The following is a 21,153-nucleotide window of genomic DNA, read 5'->3' as shown; positions in this document are numbered from 1 at the left end:
AAATAACACTTGCCAATAAGACAGCTATCTTAAGCATACAGAACAATTAGACCAAATTAAAGAAAGTGTCAAGCTGCATTGACGTAAAAAAACGGATATGTGTATTCACTCATCAACTAAAAATGAAAAATAATATATAAACTAAAATTATACCTGAATGTTTTTGTTTAATTTAATTAACATAAATCTGGGTTAAGTTGTCCCTTATTAGAACTTTTGGTTTCCGATGCTTTCCAACTACATATCATGTCATAATTAATTTGGCCTTTCACTTTTTCCAACTGATTTCGTTCTTGAAGAAACCCCATGTTTATCGTTCTAGCAATGTTCTTGTTAAGGTGCGCAAACACGCCCGTGCGTTTGACGGACGCTTCATAAAACACTAGCTGAGTCTTGTTATCATCATAACTTGTCCTCTGCTATCAAAAAGAAGCTGAAAACATGCTTCTATTCAATATTTTTACCGGACATTTACTTTCGTTTTAATTCATTGTATGTTACGATAAGTCCCAAGCAATTCGAAAAAAATATGAAAACATGACAAACGCTAATTGGATAAACGCAGAGAAGATATAAATGTTTTCATAAACATGTGTACCTTTTGAGCAACGTAAAATTCCAACAGGGACCCATTTCAGCTACTTGATGAACAGATTACTGGTGGAGGAATAATATTACTCCCAATTAGTGGAGGTGTGCCTTTATTGGCAGAAGTTAGACAGATACAAGATACAAGATCCAGGGCTCTATTTTTAGAACGAAAGGAAATTTCCAATTATAAATATTATAAAAATAGATTTACGCGACGATTGTAATTAGATAAGGGTAAATAACACAAATGATAGCGAATAAAAGCGTTAAGAACTCATGGTTTTGGCATATAATTGGGTTTTACTTCGAAATAATTGGGTTATTGAACCCTGCAATGGGCAATTGCAATGGGTTTTTAATCATTTGTATTGCGTGATCACGCAAATACGCAGCTTATCTGGAGCTCTGAATAAATTACTTATACCACACGTAACTGTTTTGTCAGGTTTTTAATGTGGGTCTCATTGGGGTCTAGGCGTGACCCGGGATTGCCGATTTTTTGTAAGCGTGACATGTGAGAGTCAAATTATTGTGCCGTGAAAACGGGAAATGAAGTCTAACGGGACACGGGAAATTACAAAAAAATGAGAATTGCTTACGTACTTAGTGTAAGCGGGATACGGGAATCTGACAAAACAGTAAGCGGGATCCGGGATCAGAACCCCCCGATGAGACCCCCTTTAATAAAAAGTGGTAAATTTAGAAAATGTTAGTACTGTCCCCTATGAAATAATAAATACTGCCGTTTTCCCTTAAGTTAAAACAAGGATTTGTATAGTCTTACTAAACAAATCCTTGGTTAAAAACATTTTTTTTTTTTAAACTAATAAAACTTGTATCAAACATTTTGAATGAGTGAAAATAAGGAAACTTTTGTCTGCCACAGGTCACAGTCATATATAATTTAAGAGAATAAGTGAACATAATTTCCACCTTCGTCTGTTATGTTTACACATGAGAATATGAGAAAGAAAGTGGGTTACCACTGCACTGTTGTGACTATGACTGTATTTTCGATTTCGTAAAGTTCTTCAATCTGAAGGTACAAAACGAAACCTTAGTGTAACTCACAAACCGGACGCGGTTAAACTTCGGGAATGGTGTCTAAAAGACTTGGACGCATTACGTGGCTGTTATTTTTGTCTCACTTATGGATAGCTGAGAGCTGGGATACTGATGATCTTGAACTTTTTGATCTGGTTGAAGAGGTCAACCGAAACTTCTATGAAGTTTTAGGCGTAGACCAGGTATTGTCACAAATTTAACACAATATTAGTTTAACTTTCACCATAAGGTATTTTGGGTCCCTTACGGTAAATTCCACAGGCACTTGTTTTCTATCCATGGCAAGATCTACTTTCCCTATATATTACGAGTAATATATAGGGATAGTAGATCTTGCCATGGATAGAAAACAAGTGCCTGTGGTAAATTCCCTTTTGGGATTCTGTGTACAGAGCGATTAAAAGTGATTATTTTTCGCTGTGAAAAAGAAGTTTGCAAAATGTAGAATTTATAATAAACAATGTATTGAAAAAACATGCCTGCCCCCTCACCCACAAAAAGTGCAACTCAATTAGTTACCCTTATATCAGTTATACAACAGTCAGCACCTGTGTTGATTTGTATTTTTCGAAATTCTTAGGATTTTCGACCCTAAGAGTAGACTACCTTAGCTCCCCTTATTAAGCAAAACCTTATGGAATTTTTGGTCTTCAATATTCTCTTCAACTTCCAACTTTATTTGTCCTTTCTAACTATTTTTGATTCAAGCGTCACTGATGAGTCTTTTGTAGATGAAATTTTAAGCCTGGTATCTATGATGAGTTTATTTATAACCATTACCAGGATGCCACTGCTGGTGGAGGTTTCCTGTTAACAAAACTTTGAATTTTTCAAAATTCTAAGGATTTTCTATCCAAGGAGTAGACAACCTTAGTTGTATTTGGCAAAACCTCTCAGAATTTGGGGTAGAAAAAGTATTGAGAACTCTTCAGGTTCATCAGATGGAATTGAAAAATATGGCTGTACGAATCTGGGTCTGTTCGCCCAAAAACATGTTCGCTCCCATTCACGTTCGCCCCCTTTCACGTTCGCCCCCTACACGTTCGCACCCTTTTTTATTGATTTTGTGTTAAATAATTTTTCAATCGTATTTTGGTAAGTGTATTGCTATAAATATTTTTTTTGTTCATTGTTTCAAAATAAAGTGACGTTTTTTGTGTTGAATATTTTTTTAATCATGTTTTGGTTAGTGTATTGCTATATTTATTTTTTTTCATTGCTTCAAAATAAAGTGACTTTCTAAAAAGGTTTTTTGTGTTGAATATTATTTTAATGTTAAGATACCAAACCGCTATTAAACTCAACAACAATAACATTTTGAATCTTAATTGTTTTTACTCCTGTGTAAACACCATATATTAACAGTAATCATACATAATTAACATATAATAATTAATCATCAAATCAATTTAAAACAATATTTCATTTAAAAGAATAAAAAAATTTCCCAATTTTTATTTAATAAAAATATTTTGAGATAAACATCTTAAAAAACATATTATAATTCATCAGGTTTTTGAATAAAAAAAAAAGGGTGCGAACTTGTAGGGTGCAAACGGACCCAGGGGGCGAACGTGTAGGGTGCGAACGTGTATTGGGCGCGAACAGACCCGATACCTGGCTGTACCAACCAAAATTTAACTGTGAAGACAAACACACTCGTTCATCAGGAAAAGTTTTAAATAAATGTTAAATGCATTTTATGTTTCAGAAATTAATAAACTTTTATTTTCTTCATGTCAATCAAAACAGCTCACTAATTTTATTAGGGGAACATCTAAAACATATTTCCAAACTGATCCTAAGGTAAAAATGTGGACTCAACTTGTCTTGTTGTACTATTAATTTCCAGGGGCGTATCCAGCCATTTTTTAAAGGGGGTTCCAACCATATGTCCCCATTCAAAAGCATTGATCGTCTAAAAAAAGGGGAGTTCCAACCCCCGGAATTCCCTGGATCCGCCACTGATTTTCATCTTAATCTGGTACTCTATTTCTCTTAGTAATATCTCGCAGTACTTTGGTATACATGTACTTTTAAGGCATAAACTAGTTTATTTTGACACAGTGCACCTTCTGTGTGAACAGAAAAAAGGAATCTCAAAATCCAAAGATGTTTAAAATTTTGTGGAACTAAAACTGAATTTAAACTTAACATTCTAATTAATACAATATAGTATAAGACACAGTGTATTTACATTTTGTTGCCCTCAGTTCCCTAGAACAGGTTGACACAGCCTGCCTAATGGGGAATAGCTGTTACTGCCTTGATGTTTGTTGTTAAAAAAAAAATTATCCAAGGAACAATGAGAATCAAGTGATAGCAAAGTGAGGAAGCTCAATTATTTCCCCAGAAGTAACACATTTTGATGTTATGGATTGATTACAGCACACATTAAATTTTTTTACCTGTAATAAAATTTCCCTGATTTTTACACAGAGAAGTGGTAAAGATGGATTTTATTTTATTTGTAGGCTGCTAGTAGCTCAGAAATCAGAAAGGCTTACAGAAAACTTTCCCTGCAGCTTCATCCCGACAAAAACAAGGAACCTGATGCTGAGGCCAAATTTAGACAGGTAAATTTGTGAAGTTTACTTCGAGAACATTGTGTAGATGAAAACTAGCTACAAAACCATATTAACAAGGCAGTCAAGTCCTAGTATATAGTGACATCTCTTACCACATTTGATTTCCTTAAGTGGCTGTGGTGTTATTTTAATCTTATTATACTTATACCCACAATATTGATGATAGAATATATATTTTTACCAAATAACAGTATGTGTTGTTCAGTTATGATGTGAAAATAAATGACAGTTTATGTGATGGATATGTTTATGAATTCCAGTTTTACTAAAAAAAGACTTTCAATTTTTTATTTTATTACATATTTAGATAAAAGAAAATATAACACAAGGTTCATATATAATTATACAAGTAATTACATGTAGTGTTGGAACATAATGTTTCAGTTTTTTCAATACATTAGTCATTGATTTTATGGTGGCAGGTTGTATTTTCATAATATATGTGTATAAACAAGAATTTCTATTGATAACATCTTGTTAGTCTCAAAATTTCCATTGATAGAATTTGCTGAAAAATAATACAATATTTTCCTACCTTTTTTTTAACCATTTTATTTGGATTACTACATAAAGTAGGAAAACCCTTTTAAATTCATATTATTATGTTTTAGCAGAAAATTGATACATTAGTAGAACTACTTTTTAGCTCACCTGGCTCAAAGGACCAAGTGAGCTTTTCTCATCACTTGGCCGTCCGTCTTCGTCTGTTAAATTTTACAAAAATCTTCTCTTCTGAGACTACTAGGTAAAATCCAACCAAACTTGGCCACAATCATCATTGTGGCATCTAGTTTTTAAAATGTGTCCAATGACCCAGCCTGCCAACTAAGATGGCTGAAATGGTGAAAAATAGAACAAAGGAGTCAAATGCAAGTTTTGCCTGTTATTCTGAAAACCGCTATAAATAGAGATAATCTGACCTGACTGAAAATGTTCAGAATGATAAGTTCTACCATTTGTTTCTTTAAGTCAAAACTGTCAGACGACTTCTTATAGGAGTTATTGCCCTTAAATGACAAATTTTACCATTTAAAAAATGTTTTGCCTATTATCTCTAAAATTATAATAGATAGACAAAAATTTAAAATAGCAAAAATAATCAGCAAGACAAGATCTACAAATAAGTCATCATGACCAAAATCATCAGACGACTTCTTGTTAGAGTTTTTGCCCTTTTTGATGATTTTTACCAATTTTTTGCATTATTGCGTAATATCTTAAAAAATAGAATAGATAGATAGAAACTTTGAAAAACAAAAATGATCAGCAAGACAAGATGTACAAAAATATGTCAAATGACCGAAATCATTAGTTGACTGCTTATTGAAGTTATTGCCCTTTGATGACAATTTTTCACATTTTCGCATTTTCAGCAAGACAAGATCTACAAACATGACAAATAAGCCAAATAGCTGAAATTTTCAGTTGACTCGTTTTTGGAGTTATTGCCCTTTAATGATAATGTTGAATACTTTTAAAGATAACTAGAAACTTTAAAAAGGAAAAAATCATCAGCAGGATAACTTCTACAAATATGTCAACATGACTGAAATTGTCAGTTAATTCTTAATAGAGTTATTCCCCTTTGATGATGATTTTTACAGTACTGTGTACTGCAGTGTCTTTTATATCTGACATAGGTTATTTACAGTATTTTATGCGACTTTTATATTTTCATCTAGCTTGTTGGTGTGTATGAAGTGCTTAAAGATGAAGAAAAGCGTAAGCGGTAAGATTACTTGAGAAAGTTTATATGGTAATTTATAGCACCACATGTACACTAAGTAAGATGTCAAACAACATGATTTTGTCTATTTCCACTATGTTATATATTATTTCACTCTTTGACAGAGATTGAACAATGTACAAAAAAAATGTAGTTTTGAATCATTGATTACTAATTTAGTTTCTAGACTTTATTTATATATATTATTACTATACTTTATATATATTATTACTATACTAAATTCTTTGAAAGAATATTATACATGTATTAGCAGAAGGCTTTGAAAATTAATACTTATAATTGGCATGACAGAAGAAAGGAAAATATTGAAGTTACGAGAAGAAGGCATGTATAAATATTCGAATATGAATAAAAGTTGGAGATATACCAATGAAATGCAGCAACCCAAAATTTAATATCTGATCATCATTAGATATGAAAATGTAGAAATCATAGGACTTATTTTGATTAAAAATCAACCAAAAATCAATTGTAACTAAAATACATTTTATAAATTTTTTTTTTTTTTATCTTCACTGAAAATAAAAATGAAATGTTGAATTAATGGTTTTGATTTCTATTTGAATGTTGGAACATACTGATAAATTGTAGAATAAGAAGAATAAGAATATTTATTGAATCCAATTAAAGGGCCCGTTTCCGAGCATATACACATATATATAGTATTAATTATACAGTAATTTTTAAGATATATTACATTAAAAATAAATGATTAAATAACTATACTCCATACCAGATGGTGTTTGAAAATAAATAAAATAGAAGCATAATACAATTAGGTAATGGAAGGATTTTTATGCCCCCGCTGAAGCAGAGGGGGCGTTAAGTTTTACCCTTATCCGTCCGTGTGTATGTACGTACGTCCCAAAGTTGGTTTCCTTCCTCAAACTTTAGTTTGCCTCAACCAAATGTAATGAAACTCATACAAAATGCTTATTACAACAAAACACAGATTAAGTTCGAATTTTGGTGGCATCACTTAAACCGTTCTAGAGTTATGCCCTTTACAAATGGAAAAATATTGAATTTATGTTTGCTTTCTCTAACTTTAATTTGTCTCAACCAAATGTTATGACACTAATACAAAATGCTTATTACTAAAAAACACAGATCAAGTTCGAATTTTGATGATGTCACTTAAACTGTTCTAGAGTTATGCCCCTTTACAAATGGGAAAACTGCTGAATTTTTTGTTTCTGTTCTCTAACTTTAGTTTGCCTTAACCAAATGTTATGAAACTTATACACAATAATTATTACCACAAAACACAGATCAAGTTTGAATTTTGGTGGTGTCACTTAAACCGTTCTAGAGTTATGCCCATTACAAATGGAAAAATTGCTGAATTTTTTGTTTGCTTTCTGTAACTTTACATTGTGTAGTTTGCCCCAACCAAATGTTATGACACTAATACAAAATGCTTAATACCACAAAACACAGATCAACTTCTAATTTTATGGCGTCACTTAAACCGTTCTAGAGTTATGCCCCTTTACAAATGGGAAAACTGCTGAATTTTTTGTTTCTGTTCTCTAACTTTAGTTTGCCTCAACCAAATGTTATGAAACTTATACACAATGATTATAACCACAAAATACAGATCAAGTTTGAATTTTTTGTTGCGTCACTTAAACTGTTCTAGAGTTAAGCCCCATTACAAATGGAAAATTGCTGAATTTTTCATTTCCTTTCTCTAACTTTAGTTTGCCTCAACCAAATGCTATGAAACATATACAGAATGATTATTACTACAATATACAGATCAAGTTTGAATTTTGGTGGCATCACTTAAACCGTTCTACAGTTATGCCCCTTTACAAATGGAAAAACTGCTGAATTTTTAGTTTCCTTTCTCTAACTTTAGTTTGCCTCAACCAAATAATATGAAACTTATACATAATGATTATTACCACAAAATACAGATAAAGTTTGAATTTTGGTGGTGTCAATTTTACTGTTCTAGAGTTATGCCCCTTTACAAATGGAATTCCGTTCTTTAACTTAAGTTTGCCTCAACCAAATGTCATGAAACTCATACTCAATACTTCACATTACCACAAACTCAGATCAAATTTAGGTAGCATCACTTTGATTGTTCTTCAGTTATGTCCCTTTACAACTTCATATGATATGCAAGCGGGGGCATCATCTGTGTCCCATGGACACATTCCCCATTTTTTTTTAACAAAAATGCCAAAATTTTTGCAACAATTATAGATGTATGGAAAGGTTTTCATAATTTTCAGTTTGATAACATATATATGTGTCAAATTTCAAATTTCAAACAAAAAATGGATGGATTTGTAAAAAATGATGTTCAGGTCAAGAACCTTATCAGTAGTTGTCTTTTCTTGTATTTAGTGTTTTTTGTCCATAAAAGATTCAAGTGTAGAATTATTGTTAATAAATAAACATAAGATTTTCTCTTCAGTTGATTCATATATTATATGTTTTGGTTTGTTTTAGGTATCATCTTGTTCTTGAAAATGGGTTACCAGATTGGAGACAACCTATATATTACTACAGACGAGCTCGTAAAATGGGAATGTTTGAGTTACTGGGATTATTGTTTAGTATTCTTACTCTTGGTCATTACATTGTTTTATGGGCTTCATATGCAGAAAGAAAATTTACAGTGGTAAGGAGTACTCTTAATAAATTGTTTTTGAGTGTAACAGATAAACAAACTGGGCAGTGATTACTTGAGTTAGCTTCAACAATACCAAACAAATGCAATTTGTGATTAAAAGTTAACTTGCATTTGTTTGGTATTGTTGAAGCTAACTCAAGTAATCACTGCCCAGTTTGTTTATCTATCACAAGTAAAATAGAAAAAACATGAATATAATTACAACAATTTTATAAGCAAAATGCTGTTCTAAATGTTAGCAACTAAAACACAAGAATTTACTATCCATTAAGATTCTGCAATAAAAGTATCTGATATATAAAAAGACATGAACAATGTTTCTTATAATGAGCTTATCCTTTTCACAGTGTTTTAACTGTTAATATGACTTATCAATAGACATCTTATGGTGTTTATATATCTCAACTTGTTCGATTCGCTTGTGTATGTAACAACGTATTTGATTTTAACGAAAGAAACCTCTGTATTACTGAAAAATTATTATACCAGGGTTTTCGATATCACAAACTAGTCAAAACATTTACTAAATTTTATCATTGGTACAAGGACATCATTCGTAAATATACCGGTAAATCAACATGCAGACACATTATACATTCAGGTATTTCACATCCAATCTTTTATGGTAATATCCTATTCAAAGCACAAAAATGTCGACATTCACCTCAAAAGCTAACCAAACCTTTAAATAGACTTATTCAGAAGGGATATAGTTACGATACTGTTGTCAGGTCATTAAAGATGGCATATTTTGGTATTACCGGTAATATTGATTCACTCATAGGGTCTTTGCATCGGAAATAAACACATTTATTCTAAAACCAGTTGTTGGCATGATACGGGTTATGTTCTTCTCATATATTTTATGACGGTATGATACTAGACACTTAACGGGAGGGATTGTGCTTGATTTTTATATGATGAAGACATAATCTTTCAATCAGTTTAATTGAGGTCTGGAGCTGGCATGTCAGTAACTGCTTGTAGTCCTTTGTTAATTTAATGTATCATTGTCATTTTGCTTAGTTTCTTTTGTTACCTATTCTGACATCGAACTCAGACTTCTTTTAAACTGAGTTTTACTGTGCGTTTTACTGTGTGTTTGTTTATTCTACATTGGCTAGAGGTATAGGGGGAGGGGGGAGATCTCACAAAACATGTTTAACCCTGCCACATTTTTGCACCTGTCCCAAGTTAGGAGCCTCTGGCCTTTGTTAGTTTTGTATTTTTTTTAAATTTTAGTTCATTTATATGTTTTGGAGTTTAGTGTGACATCCATTTTCATTGAACTGGTACACATTTTTGTTTAGGGGCCAGCTAAAGCCCGCCTCCGGGTGCAGGATTTTCTGGCTGTATTGAAGACCCATTGGTGGCCTTCAGCTATTTTCTGCTGTTTGGTCGGGTTGTTGTCTCTTTGACACATTCCCCATTTCCATTCTCAATTTTATCATTTGGAAATCATGCATAGCAATAATTCATCACTTGACCTTTAGACTAATGTTGAATGTGTAGGGATGTGCCATAATGTACACTGTCCTTGTTGACATTGGACCTCCGACTTTCTGAAATTTAGTGCTGACAAAACCATATGCCTCAGCTTTTACAGGATAATTAAATTAGTGAGAAAAAAATTGTACAGAAACACAAAATCTACACAAATGAATATAAATTTGCATCAACATCACTAACATTTTATACACAATCCTAATGTACACATCTATCTGTAATTTGTCTGTAAATATACATTACAACATAGGTTCTCTCACCTGTTGTTGGGTAGCAATACATTGATGTGCTAAAAAGTTGAACCCTAACAAGAAGGTGCAAGATTGTATATTTTCTTATGACGGATTAGTATTTTTGTTTAATTGGATTTTGGATAGTTTAAAAACTTATAAGACTTCTTTATCTAGCTATATAATTGAAGGTATGTACATGGTAAATATGTTACTTTTTAGTTGAAATCTTTTTATTTACTGTTGTAGTCTGAAAACTTCACTGATAGACTTAAGAAAATGGAATCAAAGAATAGGAAAATTAGAGGGAAACTTGAAGATCAGATAGAAGAGGAGATGGAAATAGCCCTTCAGTTAGTTCCAAGACCAACAATGTCAAAGCTATGGCCAGTTAGACTTACTTTAGCAATTATCAACCTTGTAAGAATTTCCCCTACCCTAATAAAACAGCTAGTAGAGTATATAAAATGGAGACAAGAATTAAAGAAGATAGAAGAACAAGAAGAAGAAGAAGAAGAGGAGACTGATGGTTAGAATTTCATATCTAAGATAATGCAAATAAACACCACGATAATAAATAGAAGGGAATTTTTTATGGTTAATGGATAATTTTACAAATAAAAGCTAGACCTTATCGTTTTAGATTTTTGGCATCTGTGCTGTCTGCAGTTGTTATTTAGAATGTGACAGTTCTTTAAGGGACTACAGAAAACCTTAATAGTATCAATATTTGCAGTTGTGTACTAAATAACAGGAAACAAAACATATATTCCTCTACAGTTACTTCTGTTCACTATTTAATTCTTTGTATTTTGATATACAAATTTAGATATTGTGAAGAAGGTGAAAAGAAAAGTGAAGCCAGAGTTTCCAGAGTACAACCCACAGACTACTGACGGTCCAGTTGTATATACACCTATTGGATATGAAGATGATGATCAGAATTTACAGGTTGTTGAGAAAAAGGTAACGATACTGTAAAGTTAGATTAATACAGATCATTCAAAAACAGTTTTAAAAGAAATATAAAACAAGAACTTTCAAGTTCATTTTACATTAGAAATGACCTCAGCTTCACCATTCAGGATTTTTTCTGACTATCAAATGGCAGTAAGTCAACGTTTTTTTTGAGAATAGTTCTTATAAAAGTGTTTAAATAAGACCCGTAACAGTTTTACTTTTTTAATATTGCATTTTTATCTCTTCACTTGTCTTTCATTTAAGTTTATGACTTTCAATCTGAGCAATATAATGCAGGATGTTAATTGGAGCCATGGAAGCGATTTATTAATCTTACTATCTATATATTGTTTCCAAGATTAGTTTACATCTTCTCTCAGGAAAATAATAGGAGAGGGGGTTAATAGTATACACAGTGATACAAGACTTTACAATACTATAACTTAACAAATGTATTAAAAGTATGAACAAAACAAAATCAATGTACAGGTAATTGCAGATTTGCATAAAAATGTAAGTACAAGGGAAAGCTGCATGAATAAGATCTTTTACACTAAACGCAATGATCACTTTGCAATAAATGGAGTAAAAGGAATCATTACTATGTCATCCTAACAAGAATTTTCTGTTTTTCTTCCAACACCATAAATTCAAACATATTTTTATGAGTTATTTTTGGACTTATTCTTTGTCATGTGACTGTTAAATCTCTACGGGGCATTACAAATAAGATTACAGTTGTCAGGGCTCATGCTACCAGGCGACTAGGGCGAAGATGTCGCTTTCCCAGACCCTCACAAGCGAAAACTATCGCCCTGTGGTTTACGATACTCGCTTTCAGTCGCTTTAATCATCAGCAATATTCAATTTTTCCCGTCGATGAAACAGCAATTTTTCAGTAAAAAGTAAAGAAATTCAGACATCAACGATTTATTTTCTTCAGAAAAGAGGTTAAAGCATTGATTTTGAAGTTGGTTGCATGTTATTTCAAAAAAACAATTTTTTATCACTTCCGGTACTTGTTAGAGAGCGTACATCAAATCATTCTAATTTTCGACAAAATAAGTTCATTACTTCATTAGAACGTGATGAAATTTGCCTGAAGTAAATTTGTTATCCATGTATTGCATTAAAAACGTCATATTCCTTTCCAAATAGCGTGTCAAACATCGTTTATATTTGTAAATTTTTCTTCTTCGTCCGCCATTGAAATATTTGTACTAAACTACTGATCAGAACCGGACCAGCTATGACCGAAATCCGGATTCATACGATAATGACTACTAAAGTTAAGGCAAAACTCCATACATATTTGGAGGTGCTCCTAATTAAAGGAGGCTGATACTAAGAAGAAGAAGAAGACTACTGAAGAATGAATGGCACAGCTGACAGAGGAATATTGATCCCAAATAGAAAAATTACACATTCCACGCGCATTAACATACTTTTGGTTAGATCTACTTGATTAATGTATATATTTCCATGTATATGAATTGTTTCAATTTATTAATTAAAATTGCTCAACTCTGGGACTACTATACTACATTGTACTATGTCCAAGCTTAACTGTGTTAAATTTATATATCTTTTAAATGAGAATTTTAACCACTGAATTTCACAAACATAACAGAGTATATTTTAAATTGAAATAACAACTTTCTTTTCCTTTTTGATATAAAAAAAAATCTTTTTTATTACTGCTAGATATTTTTTTTTTCTGACAAGAGGACTAATATGATTGTGCAACTAGATATGATAAAATTAAACAACTTTGAATTTGAACTGTTACTTTTATTGCACTCCCAGGTACAAATTGAGCAGTATAAAAAAATAAAATACATAAGGCCCTTTGTATTATAGTAAAACCAAACATTGTAGCGCCACGAGCGAACGAGCACTTCTCTCTCAAATCTCATCACTTCTCCCTCTCAGTTTCAAAAAGAGAAGTCACTTCTCCCTATGATTCTGAAGTAGTGTGAGCCCTGAGTTGTATGTCCTAAATACTTATTGGCTGATAAATTATTGTCTGTTAAGGACAATTAGTTAACTAGGAATTTATACCTATTTATTTTTCATATCAATAGAAGAAGATTAGGAATATTTGTCAATGAGACTGCAACAAAACAACACAATAAAACTAGAAAAAAACATATTGAAGTGCAACACTTGGTATTCAATAATATACAAGTAAAATATGTTAAGCTATGAATTTTTCCTAGTTTAGACAAGCTGTGAATGAATCAAAACTACATTACAAAAGATCTCCTTTCAACATCAAATTCTTTGAAGGACAAAACCAAGGATTGAAACAATATCAACTGGATTTTAATTTACTTTAATTTTCCACAAATGACAAGATGTTGAATTTTTTAATTTATGGTGAAACTTTGCATTCAATTCATTACATAGTTTGTCTGGCCAACTCCTGCGACAGTTTTCATGCTAGAAACTTTATATTATGCTGGGTCTTAATCATATAATAAAGGTGTGCAAATTATAGGGAGTTTTGATTTTGCCATTTGTTTGTGAAATTATGTTACATGGTACATGGCTAGAACTTTTATATTAAGTGGATTGTACATAAACTAAAGGTGTGCATATTATCAGTAGTTTACAACTTTACATTATATTGTAATAATTATTACATAATGAAGTTAAAATGCATTTATGATGACTTTTCAATTTTCAGTTAGTGTTTTCACATTTGTCCCACATTCTCCAGGAATAGTTGTTTACTGCATATTGCACTTACCATGTACATTTTTGCATTATTAACTATTACATTTTATAGCTAATGTTACTTTGCAAAACTTAAGTATGAAGTTTGAAAGGAACAACAAAATATTGTCCTACATAATGGAATTAATCATAAGTATAGCTGGAGCATCAAATGTGTCTCACTCTCAGACACAACCATTTCAATTTCTACTTCAACATCACTGTTTTTGGTGCACTATATTCATGCATACAGCAGGGGCATCATCTATGACTAGTTTTGCTAAATGTTGACTTTTAAATAGAATTTTTGTTATTATAGGGAGAATGGAGTCAAGAAGAGTTAGCTATGTTAGCTAAGGCTGTAAGTAAGTTTCCTGGAGGCACACCTGGGAGATGGGAAAAGATTGCTGTTATGATGGAAAGACCTGTTGCAGAGGTAATATATCTTTTATCAATAATTTTCGCCCTTTCTAGACTTGAACTTTCTAGTGGTCTTTTGAATGATATCCATCATACACATATATGATAGGATATTTGGTCAAATTGTTTATGATTATTAAATGGCTGTTTTTATACAACCGCAAAATTTTTTTGCGGTCGTATATTGGTATGACGTTGGCGTTGTCGTCGTCGTCCGAAGACACATTGGTTTTCGCACTCTAACTTTAGTTAAAGTGAATGGATCTCTATGAAATTTTACCATAAGGTTCAATACCACAAAAGGAAGGTGGGGATTGATTTTGGGGGTTATGGTACCAACAGTTAAGGAATTAGGGGCCAAAAAGGGGCCAAAAATAAGCATTTTTGTAACTTCCAGACATAACTTGTGTGTAAGTGTATGGATCTCTCTGACATTGTACCTCTGACATTGTACCACAAGGTTCCATATCACAAAGGGAATGCTGGGATTGATTTTGGGGGTAATTGCCTCCAAATTTTAGGAATTAGGGGCCAAAAAGGGGCAAAAAACAAGCATTTTTCTAGTTTCATGACAGTAACTTGTGTGTAAGTGTATGGATCTTTATGAAATTTTACTACAAGGTTCCATATCACAAAGGGAATGCTGGGTTTGATTTTGGAGGTAATTGCCTCCAAATTTTAGGAATTAGGGGCCGAAAAGGGGTAAAAAACAAGCATTTTTCTAGTTTCCAGACAATAACTTGTGTTCAAGTGTATGGATCTCTCTGAAACTGTACTGCAAGGTACCATACCACAAAGGGAAGGCTGGGATTGATTTTGGGGGTAATTCCCTCAAAATTTTAGTAATTAGGGGCCATTAAAGGGCAAAAAAACAAGTTTATCTAGTTTCAGGACAATAACTTGTGTGTAAGTGTATGGATCTTTATGAAATTGTACTGCAAGGTTCCATATCACAAAGGGAAAGCTGGGTTTGAGTTTGGGGGTAATTGCCCTAAACGTTTAGGAATTTGGGGCCAAAAAGGGGCCAAAAAACAAGCATTTTTCTAGTTTCCATACAATAACTTGTGTTCAAGTGTATGGATCTCTCTGAAATTGTACTGCAAGGTACCATACCACAAAGGGAAGGCTGGGATTGAGTTTGGGGTGATGAATCATAAGGGGGTTCAAAAAATTTGGGGGGGATTTTTTTTTCCTTTTTTTTTCTTTAAAATTTTCCATTTTAAATTGGTTATTTCTGATTTATATATAAAAGTAAATAATAATGATATGGTTTGAATAGGTAAAATAAAAAATTTAAAGTTCTTAGACCACTTTCATTCTGTGTCAGAAACCTATGCTGTGTCAAATATTTAATTACAATCCAAATTCAGTGCTGTATCAAGCTTGAATGTTGTGTCCATACTTGCCCCAACTGTTCAGGGTTCGACCTCTGCGGTCGTATCAAGCTGCGCCCCAGCGGAGCATTTTATTTTTTAATTATTGCCATTGTACCTTGGACAGATAAAATATATGCAATGCAGGGGAAATTGGAACTCTGTTCTTTTATTACAAATAGTCTCTTAAACCTTTTCCATTTGTACAGGTGACTTAATTTTAAGTAAATGAATTTTTGTATTTTGCAAACTATTTGGTATAATTGATTAAATAATTTATTGATTGATCAGTCAGTGGCAGTATTTTATGTATTTTCTGCAACTTTGATGTAAATGTTAATTTGCATTGTTTTAGGGTTTTATTTGATTTTTTGTGTTTTAACGCCACTTTTGAGCACAGCTTTTGGGCTATTTCGGCCAGTTTTTATTGGTGGAGGAAGCCGTAGCGCCTGGAGAAAACCACCGAGCTTCGATAGAAAAACTGACAATCCTAGTCAATTAAGATTGGAGTCGAGTGCACCCGCACGAGCGGGGTTCGAACTCACAACCTCAGTGTTGACTGGCTAGTGATTACAGTAGTAACTACTTAGACCACTCGGCCACCGAGGCCCCTTTTTAGGGTTTTATGGGTGTGGACTATTTCTTTTTGAGGAATAAGAAAATCCTATAATTATTTTTTTAAAGATTTATACAGTGTATAGTAATTTAACCTATTTATAAATGTGTATTTGATGTGAACATTTTCAGAATATCTGACGTAGGTACTTGTAAAATAAAATAATTATTTTCAAAATTATTTGAACTCTATTGATAATATTATTATAATATTTCTAGGTGACAGCAAAGGCCAAAACATTGAAAGGATCTTATAACATTACAGCAAATGCCAGTTTACAAGGTTAGCATCTAATTTCTTTTTTTCTAAACATATATTCATATGTATTGAAAATTAGAAGAAGAAAATGTCACCATCATGAACTTATTTATAGCATTAGCATCAAATCAGGGCTGGACATTTGTCCAATTGAAATCTTTACAAACAATGGAGATTTTATATAGCACAGCTAAGCAGTCGATCTTGATCTATTTTAAAATTATTGTCAAATCTTAAGATACTGAAAATTCAGAAATTTATTGGTACACTGTTGTATTTGCATCAAATCTTTTGAACATATTAAATCAGGTATCTTAGTGTTTTAAATGTCTGTACTAATGTGATTGCTTTACAATGTATGAAGTTATGATATTTCAGGTGGAATAATGAAACAGCCAAAGAAATCTCAAACAATTACAGATGAAATGATATCTCAAAATGAAGAATTACCTACTGCTAATGGTAAAGGTGATATAGGTGATAGTCAGGTTAGACGAAGGAAGAATAAACCACAAAAGACTGCTGATAAAACATTGTTGATTGGTCATACTCAGCCAGTCAAAAATGATAGTGAACAAGGAGGGAAATTCTCAGAACATACAGATTGTAGTAGCTCAAAACAAAAAATCACAAATAATGTTAGTGGTAAGATTAGCTCATTGCCTAATGGAACTGATGTATCATCAAATCTATCTAAGTCAGGGAGTGCTTCAAAATTGACTGATGATTCAGATGGATGGAATAAAAATCTACAAACGATATTAGAATGGGCATTAAGACAACATCCCAAAGGTACAGACCAAAGATGGGACAAAATAGCACAGCATATCCCAGGAAAATCTAAGGTAATATTATTATTCTTTAAATCTTTTTATGAATGATATTCTGAATGATTTCAGGAATTATTTATTATTACTTATATTTACATCATGATAATTAATTTTATTATATACTTAGTAGTAAATACAGATAAATTGTATATGTGTAATACAATCATTGGCAAGCGTGCTGTATCAGCCACCCGTGATGATATTGATATCAGCACGGTTGCAAAGGCTTTATCACACCTTTAATCTGTATGACGTCACGTCATCGATTACAGTCACTGTTGCAAAGGCTTTATCAAACCCATAATCTGTATGACGTCATTTCAAACCTCCTTACCTGTATGACATCATGTCACATAAAAAAACATCTACGTGAGGTATATGTATATAATAAAGTGTATATGATATGGCTTTTTCAATATCACACACAGTATCAACCCTCAACCAATATAATCCCTCGGATTGAAACTAATTCATTAACATGTTTATTCATAATTTTGAGGATAAGAGGATATTATCATAGAACCGCGGGAATTATACATGTACTAGTACGCGCAAGCTCGCTTTTTTATGTAACGTCATATCCGAAAAATTTTGGCGGGAAAATGCTCGAGAGGGTAAAAAAGGAATATCCAAAATGGCAAGTACCATGGTATTTGAGGCAAATTCGTTTGAAATGAGGAAAAAATATTAGAATATGCGAAAAATACACTGGCTATCAACCAATCAAAATCTGGCTTTCTCATATAAGGTGTTATTATCTATATATAAACTAATGCTTTGTCATAAGTAAAAGTATGATAAATAATATTATTTTATTTTCTGAAGTGTCATGATTGAATAGCCAGATATATTTGGATTTTTTATAATTACAGGAGGATTGTATAGTCAGGTTTAAGTATTTAGCTGATCTAGTCAAGAAGAAGAAAGAACAAAATACACAAGAACAATAATATTTAATGAAGTAAAATAATCAGTGTAGTAACAAAAAGGAATTTATTTTACTGTAATCAAGAAATATAGGAAACCAAAGATATTCTTATGTACTGATGCTGAAGGGTTGATTTAAATGCTGAGGTCAGTTCTATTGGTGTTATTTATTGGAAGATTTTTGTCGTACATTTAATGTATTAATAAATTTTTATAGAAGTCATACATTGTTGTATTAATAAATTTTTATAGAGAGATACTTTTAATTTTTAAAAGCATTCTTGTTGATGGCAGATATTGTTCATTGTTTCTGTTTAAAATATTCACAACTTTTATTAGCAGTTTCTTTTAACTTTTACTTTCCGCTATATAGATGATGTTCTCTCACTAGAACACATCTATCCCATCGAACTTGAGATAAAAGATACAACAGATACAGTTAAGTCTGCCTCATATCTTGACTTACGTCTAGAAATTAACAATGATGGTTGGTTGAAAACAAAACTGTACAACAAAAGAGATGATTTCAGCTTCCCAGTTGTGAACTTTCCATTTCTATGTAGCAACATTCCAGCAGCACCTGCATACGGATTATATATCTCCTAGTTGATACGATATTCCACGGCTTGTATCTTTATACGACCAAAAAAAATTTTGCGGTTGTATATTGGTATCACGTCCTCGTCCTCGTCAGAAGACATTTGGTTTCCAGACAATAACTTCAGTAAATGTAAATAGAAATCTATGAAATTTAAACACAAGGTTTATAACCACAAAAGGAAGATTGGGATTGATTTTGGGGGTTATAGTCCTAACAGTTTAGGAATTAGGGGCCAAAAAGTGGCCCAAATAAGAATTTTTTTTTGGAAAAACGGCGGGGGATGGAGGTGAAAAAAAAATTGGCGGGGGGGGGGGGGTAAAAAAGAAATTGTGATGGGGGACCATTTTTTCTCATTTCATATTTCAGAAATTAAAAAGAAATTTCTTCAAATATTTTATTTTTTATTTGCCAAAAAAAGGGAGGGGGGGGGGGGGTAAAAAAAAAATTTTTGGAGGGGAGGGTGGCAATTCGCAACAGCATAGTGTATTGCACAAAAGCAAAAAAAAAGGGAGGTCATTTTTTTTTTTTTTTTAGGGGAGGGGGGTCAATTGGCAACAGCATAGTGTCAGGTGGTGGTCACCTTTTGAAATCTTAAATTAAAATTCAATTTTTTTTATTGATATCATGAAAATAGTTACAACTATAGAATACACAAGTTACACATGATTTATAAAATTGATTCTAATTTCATTTTTCTTTGATGCCTGCGTGCAAACATGTCAAAGATCACATAAAGTTCTAAATCTAAATTGTAATGCACGTGCATCAGTGCAAGTCCATTTAGTTGATCCTGGCCCATTGTTGCACGTAAAAGATTGTCATCTCCAGAGTTAAAACAAGAGCCATGACCGCGGTTTAAGAAAGAGAAGAAAGTCTATCATTAATGCTGGAGATCAGTTCATCAATATACGGAATACAGAGTGCACGTCGAAAGTAAACATCAGGTGTTTCTCCAGGAACATTACAGCAGTTTCGTTGCCTACCGCATGTTCTGGGTACAGAAGGCTCGATATCATGCTCCTTTCCCATGACGACAGCTTCTTCATATCAAGCAAGAACTTGCAATCAACATTTTCTCTAACCTCGATCAGAAGAGACAATACTGATTGGACACTCATATATGCAGATATGATGTCTTGACTTCTTCCTTGAAGTTTTCTGCTTAAACCAACTGTGTAACCCATAAGATTTTTTACAGTAATAAGAGTAATGACAAAACTTAAACTTGTAATAGCTGCAAAAAGTGTTGTTGCTTCTGAACTGTTGATACTATTTGTAATGCTTTTTTGTTATTTATTGTTAACATGGATCTTGTCTATATACCAGCTTTGATTATTTGGTATTACTACAAATTTTCACTTCTTTGTACTATGAACATCAAAATTATTTCATTTTTCCTTAGATGCTGTTCTTGGACCTGTACAGGAAGTTTTATCTAGCACTAATTGTATAGTTTTATTGTTGATATTCACCCCATATGTACCAAGTGTTATATTAGTTTTATTGATATTAAAGAAATTTCTTGGTATTCCTAAACGGTAGATTTTATACACACAGAAGAAGAAGTATACTTAACAACAAAGTTATTTTCATTTACCTGTGTATAATATGATGCAGGTTTCTTCAAAAGTGATGATTTTCTAAAAATTGTTTGACATTTCACAGTGATATCATACTTTAACTTTGTTTAAACCTGTTTATTTACTTTTGACTTTAAATATTTATCCCTTGTAATTTTTTATTAACTGTGTATTTGCATTCAGGTGTCTCAGGTCAAATTTATTCCTTCATTGTGTGTTAATTTACGTTTTTTGATTGAGTTAAGCCTTCCAATTGATATTTATAGTGTGTTTTTCTATGTTGTGATGTTATACTATTGATTCAGAAAAGGGAGAAGGTTTGGTACCATTAAAACGTTTAATCCCACGGCAAATGTTTGCACCTGTCCTAAGTCAGGAATCTGATTACAGTAGTTGTCGTCTGTGTATGTAGTTCATATGTGTTTCTTGTTTCTTGTTTCTCGTTTTTGTCTCGCCTTGACTGAGTCAAAAAGCGAGATAAAGGTATGCTGTT

The 21,153-nt window shown here is 32.3% G+C and overlaps 2 protein-coding genes and 1 long non-coding RNA gene across 3 annotated transcripts in view; 1 reads left to right on the top strand and 2 right to left on the bottom strand.

Moving 5' to 3' along the window:
• Positions 1-1,622, bottom strand: part of LOC127730469 (calpain-7-like) — a 42,113-nt gene extending 40,491 nt beyond the window's left edge. The window contains exon 1 of the mRNA XM_052238893.1: positions 1,575-1,622. The gene's annotated coding sequence lies outside the window, so the exon portion shown is untranslated. The remainder of the gene's footprint in view (positions 1-1,574) is intronic.
• Positions 1-15,130, bottom strand: part of LOC127730513 (uncharacterized) — a 122,716-nt gene extending 107,586 nt beyond the window's left edge. Inside the window, exon 1 of the long non-coding RNA XR_007995138.1 lies at positions 14,916-15,130. This is a non-coding gene — a long non-coding RNA (uncharacterized LOC127730513). The remainder of the gene's footprint in view (positions 1-14,915) is intronic.
• Positions 1,652-18,734, top strand: LOC127730476 (uncharacterized protein F54F2.9-like). The gene is made up of 10 exons (XM_052238901.1): positions 1,652-1,838; positions 4,131-4,232; positions 5,927-5,973; positions 8,458-8,629; positions 10,627-10,906; positions 11,207-11,343; positions 14,375-14,491; positions 16,683-16,746; positions 17,101-17,567; positions 18,425-18,734. Exons 1-10 carry the CDS (start codon positions 1,689-1,691, stop codon positions 18,500-18,502), a joined length of 1,614 nt encoding a protein of 537 aa, XP_052094861.1. The 5' UTR covers positions 1,652-1,688; the 3' UTR covers positions 18,503-18,734.
• The last annotated feature ends 2,419 nt before the right edge of the window (positions 18,735-21,153 follow it).

This window comes from Mytilus californianus, unplaced genomic scaffold (assembly GCF_021869535.1).
Source record: "Mytilus californianus isolate M0D057914Y unplaced genomic scaffold, xbMytCali1.0.p SCAF_2, whole genome shotgun sequence".
In the NCBI taxonomy this organism is placed as follows: domain Eukaryota; kingdom Metazoa; phylum Mollusca; class Bivalvia; order Mytilida; family Mytilidae; genus Mytilus; species Mytilus californianus.
The sequence above is the reverse complement of the archived record's forward strand: the minus strand, read 5'-3'. Positions and strand labels throughout refer to the sequence as shown.

Bases quoted from the DNA above. Each gene is read 5' to 3' on its own strand.
- LOC127730476 (XM_052238901.1), top strand. From the start codon at position 1,689: ATGGTGTCTAAAAGACTTGGACGCATTACGTGGCTGTTATTTTTGTCT. The intron at 16,747-17,100 runs GTTAGCATCTAA...ATGATATTTCAG, and splicing joins AGCAAATGCCAGTTTACAAG to GTGGAATAATGAAACAGCCA. The intron at 17,568-18,424 runs GTAATATTATTA...TTATAATTACAG, and splicing joins ATATCCCAGGAAAATCTAAG to GAGGATTGTATAGTCAGGTT.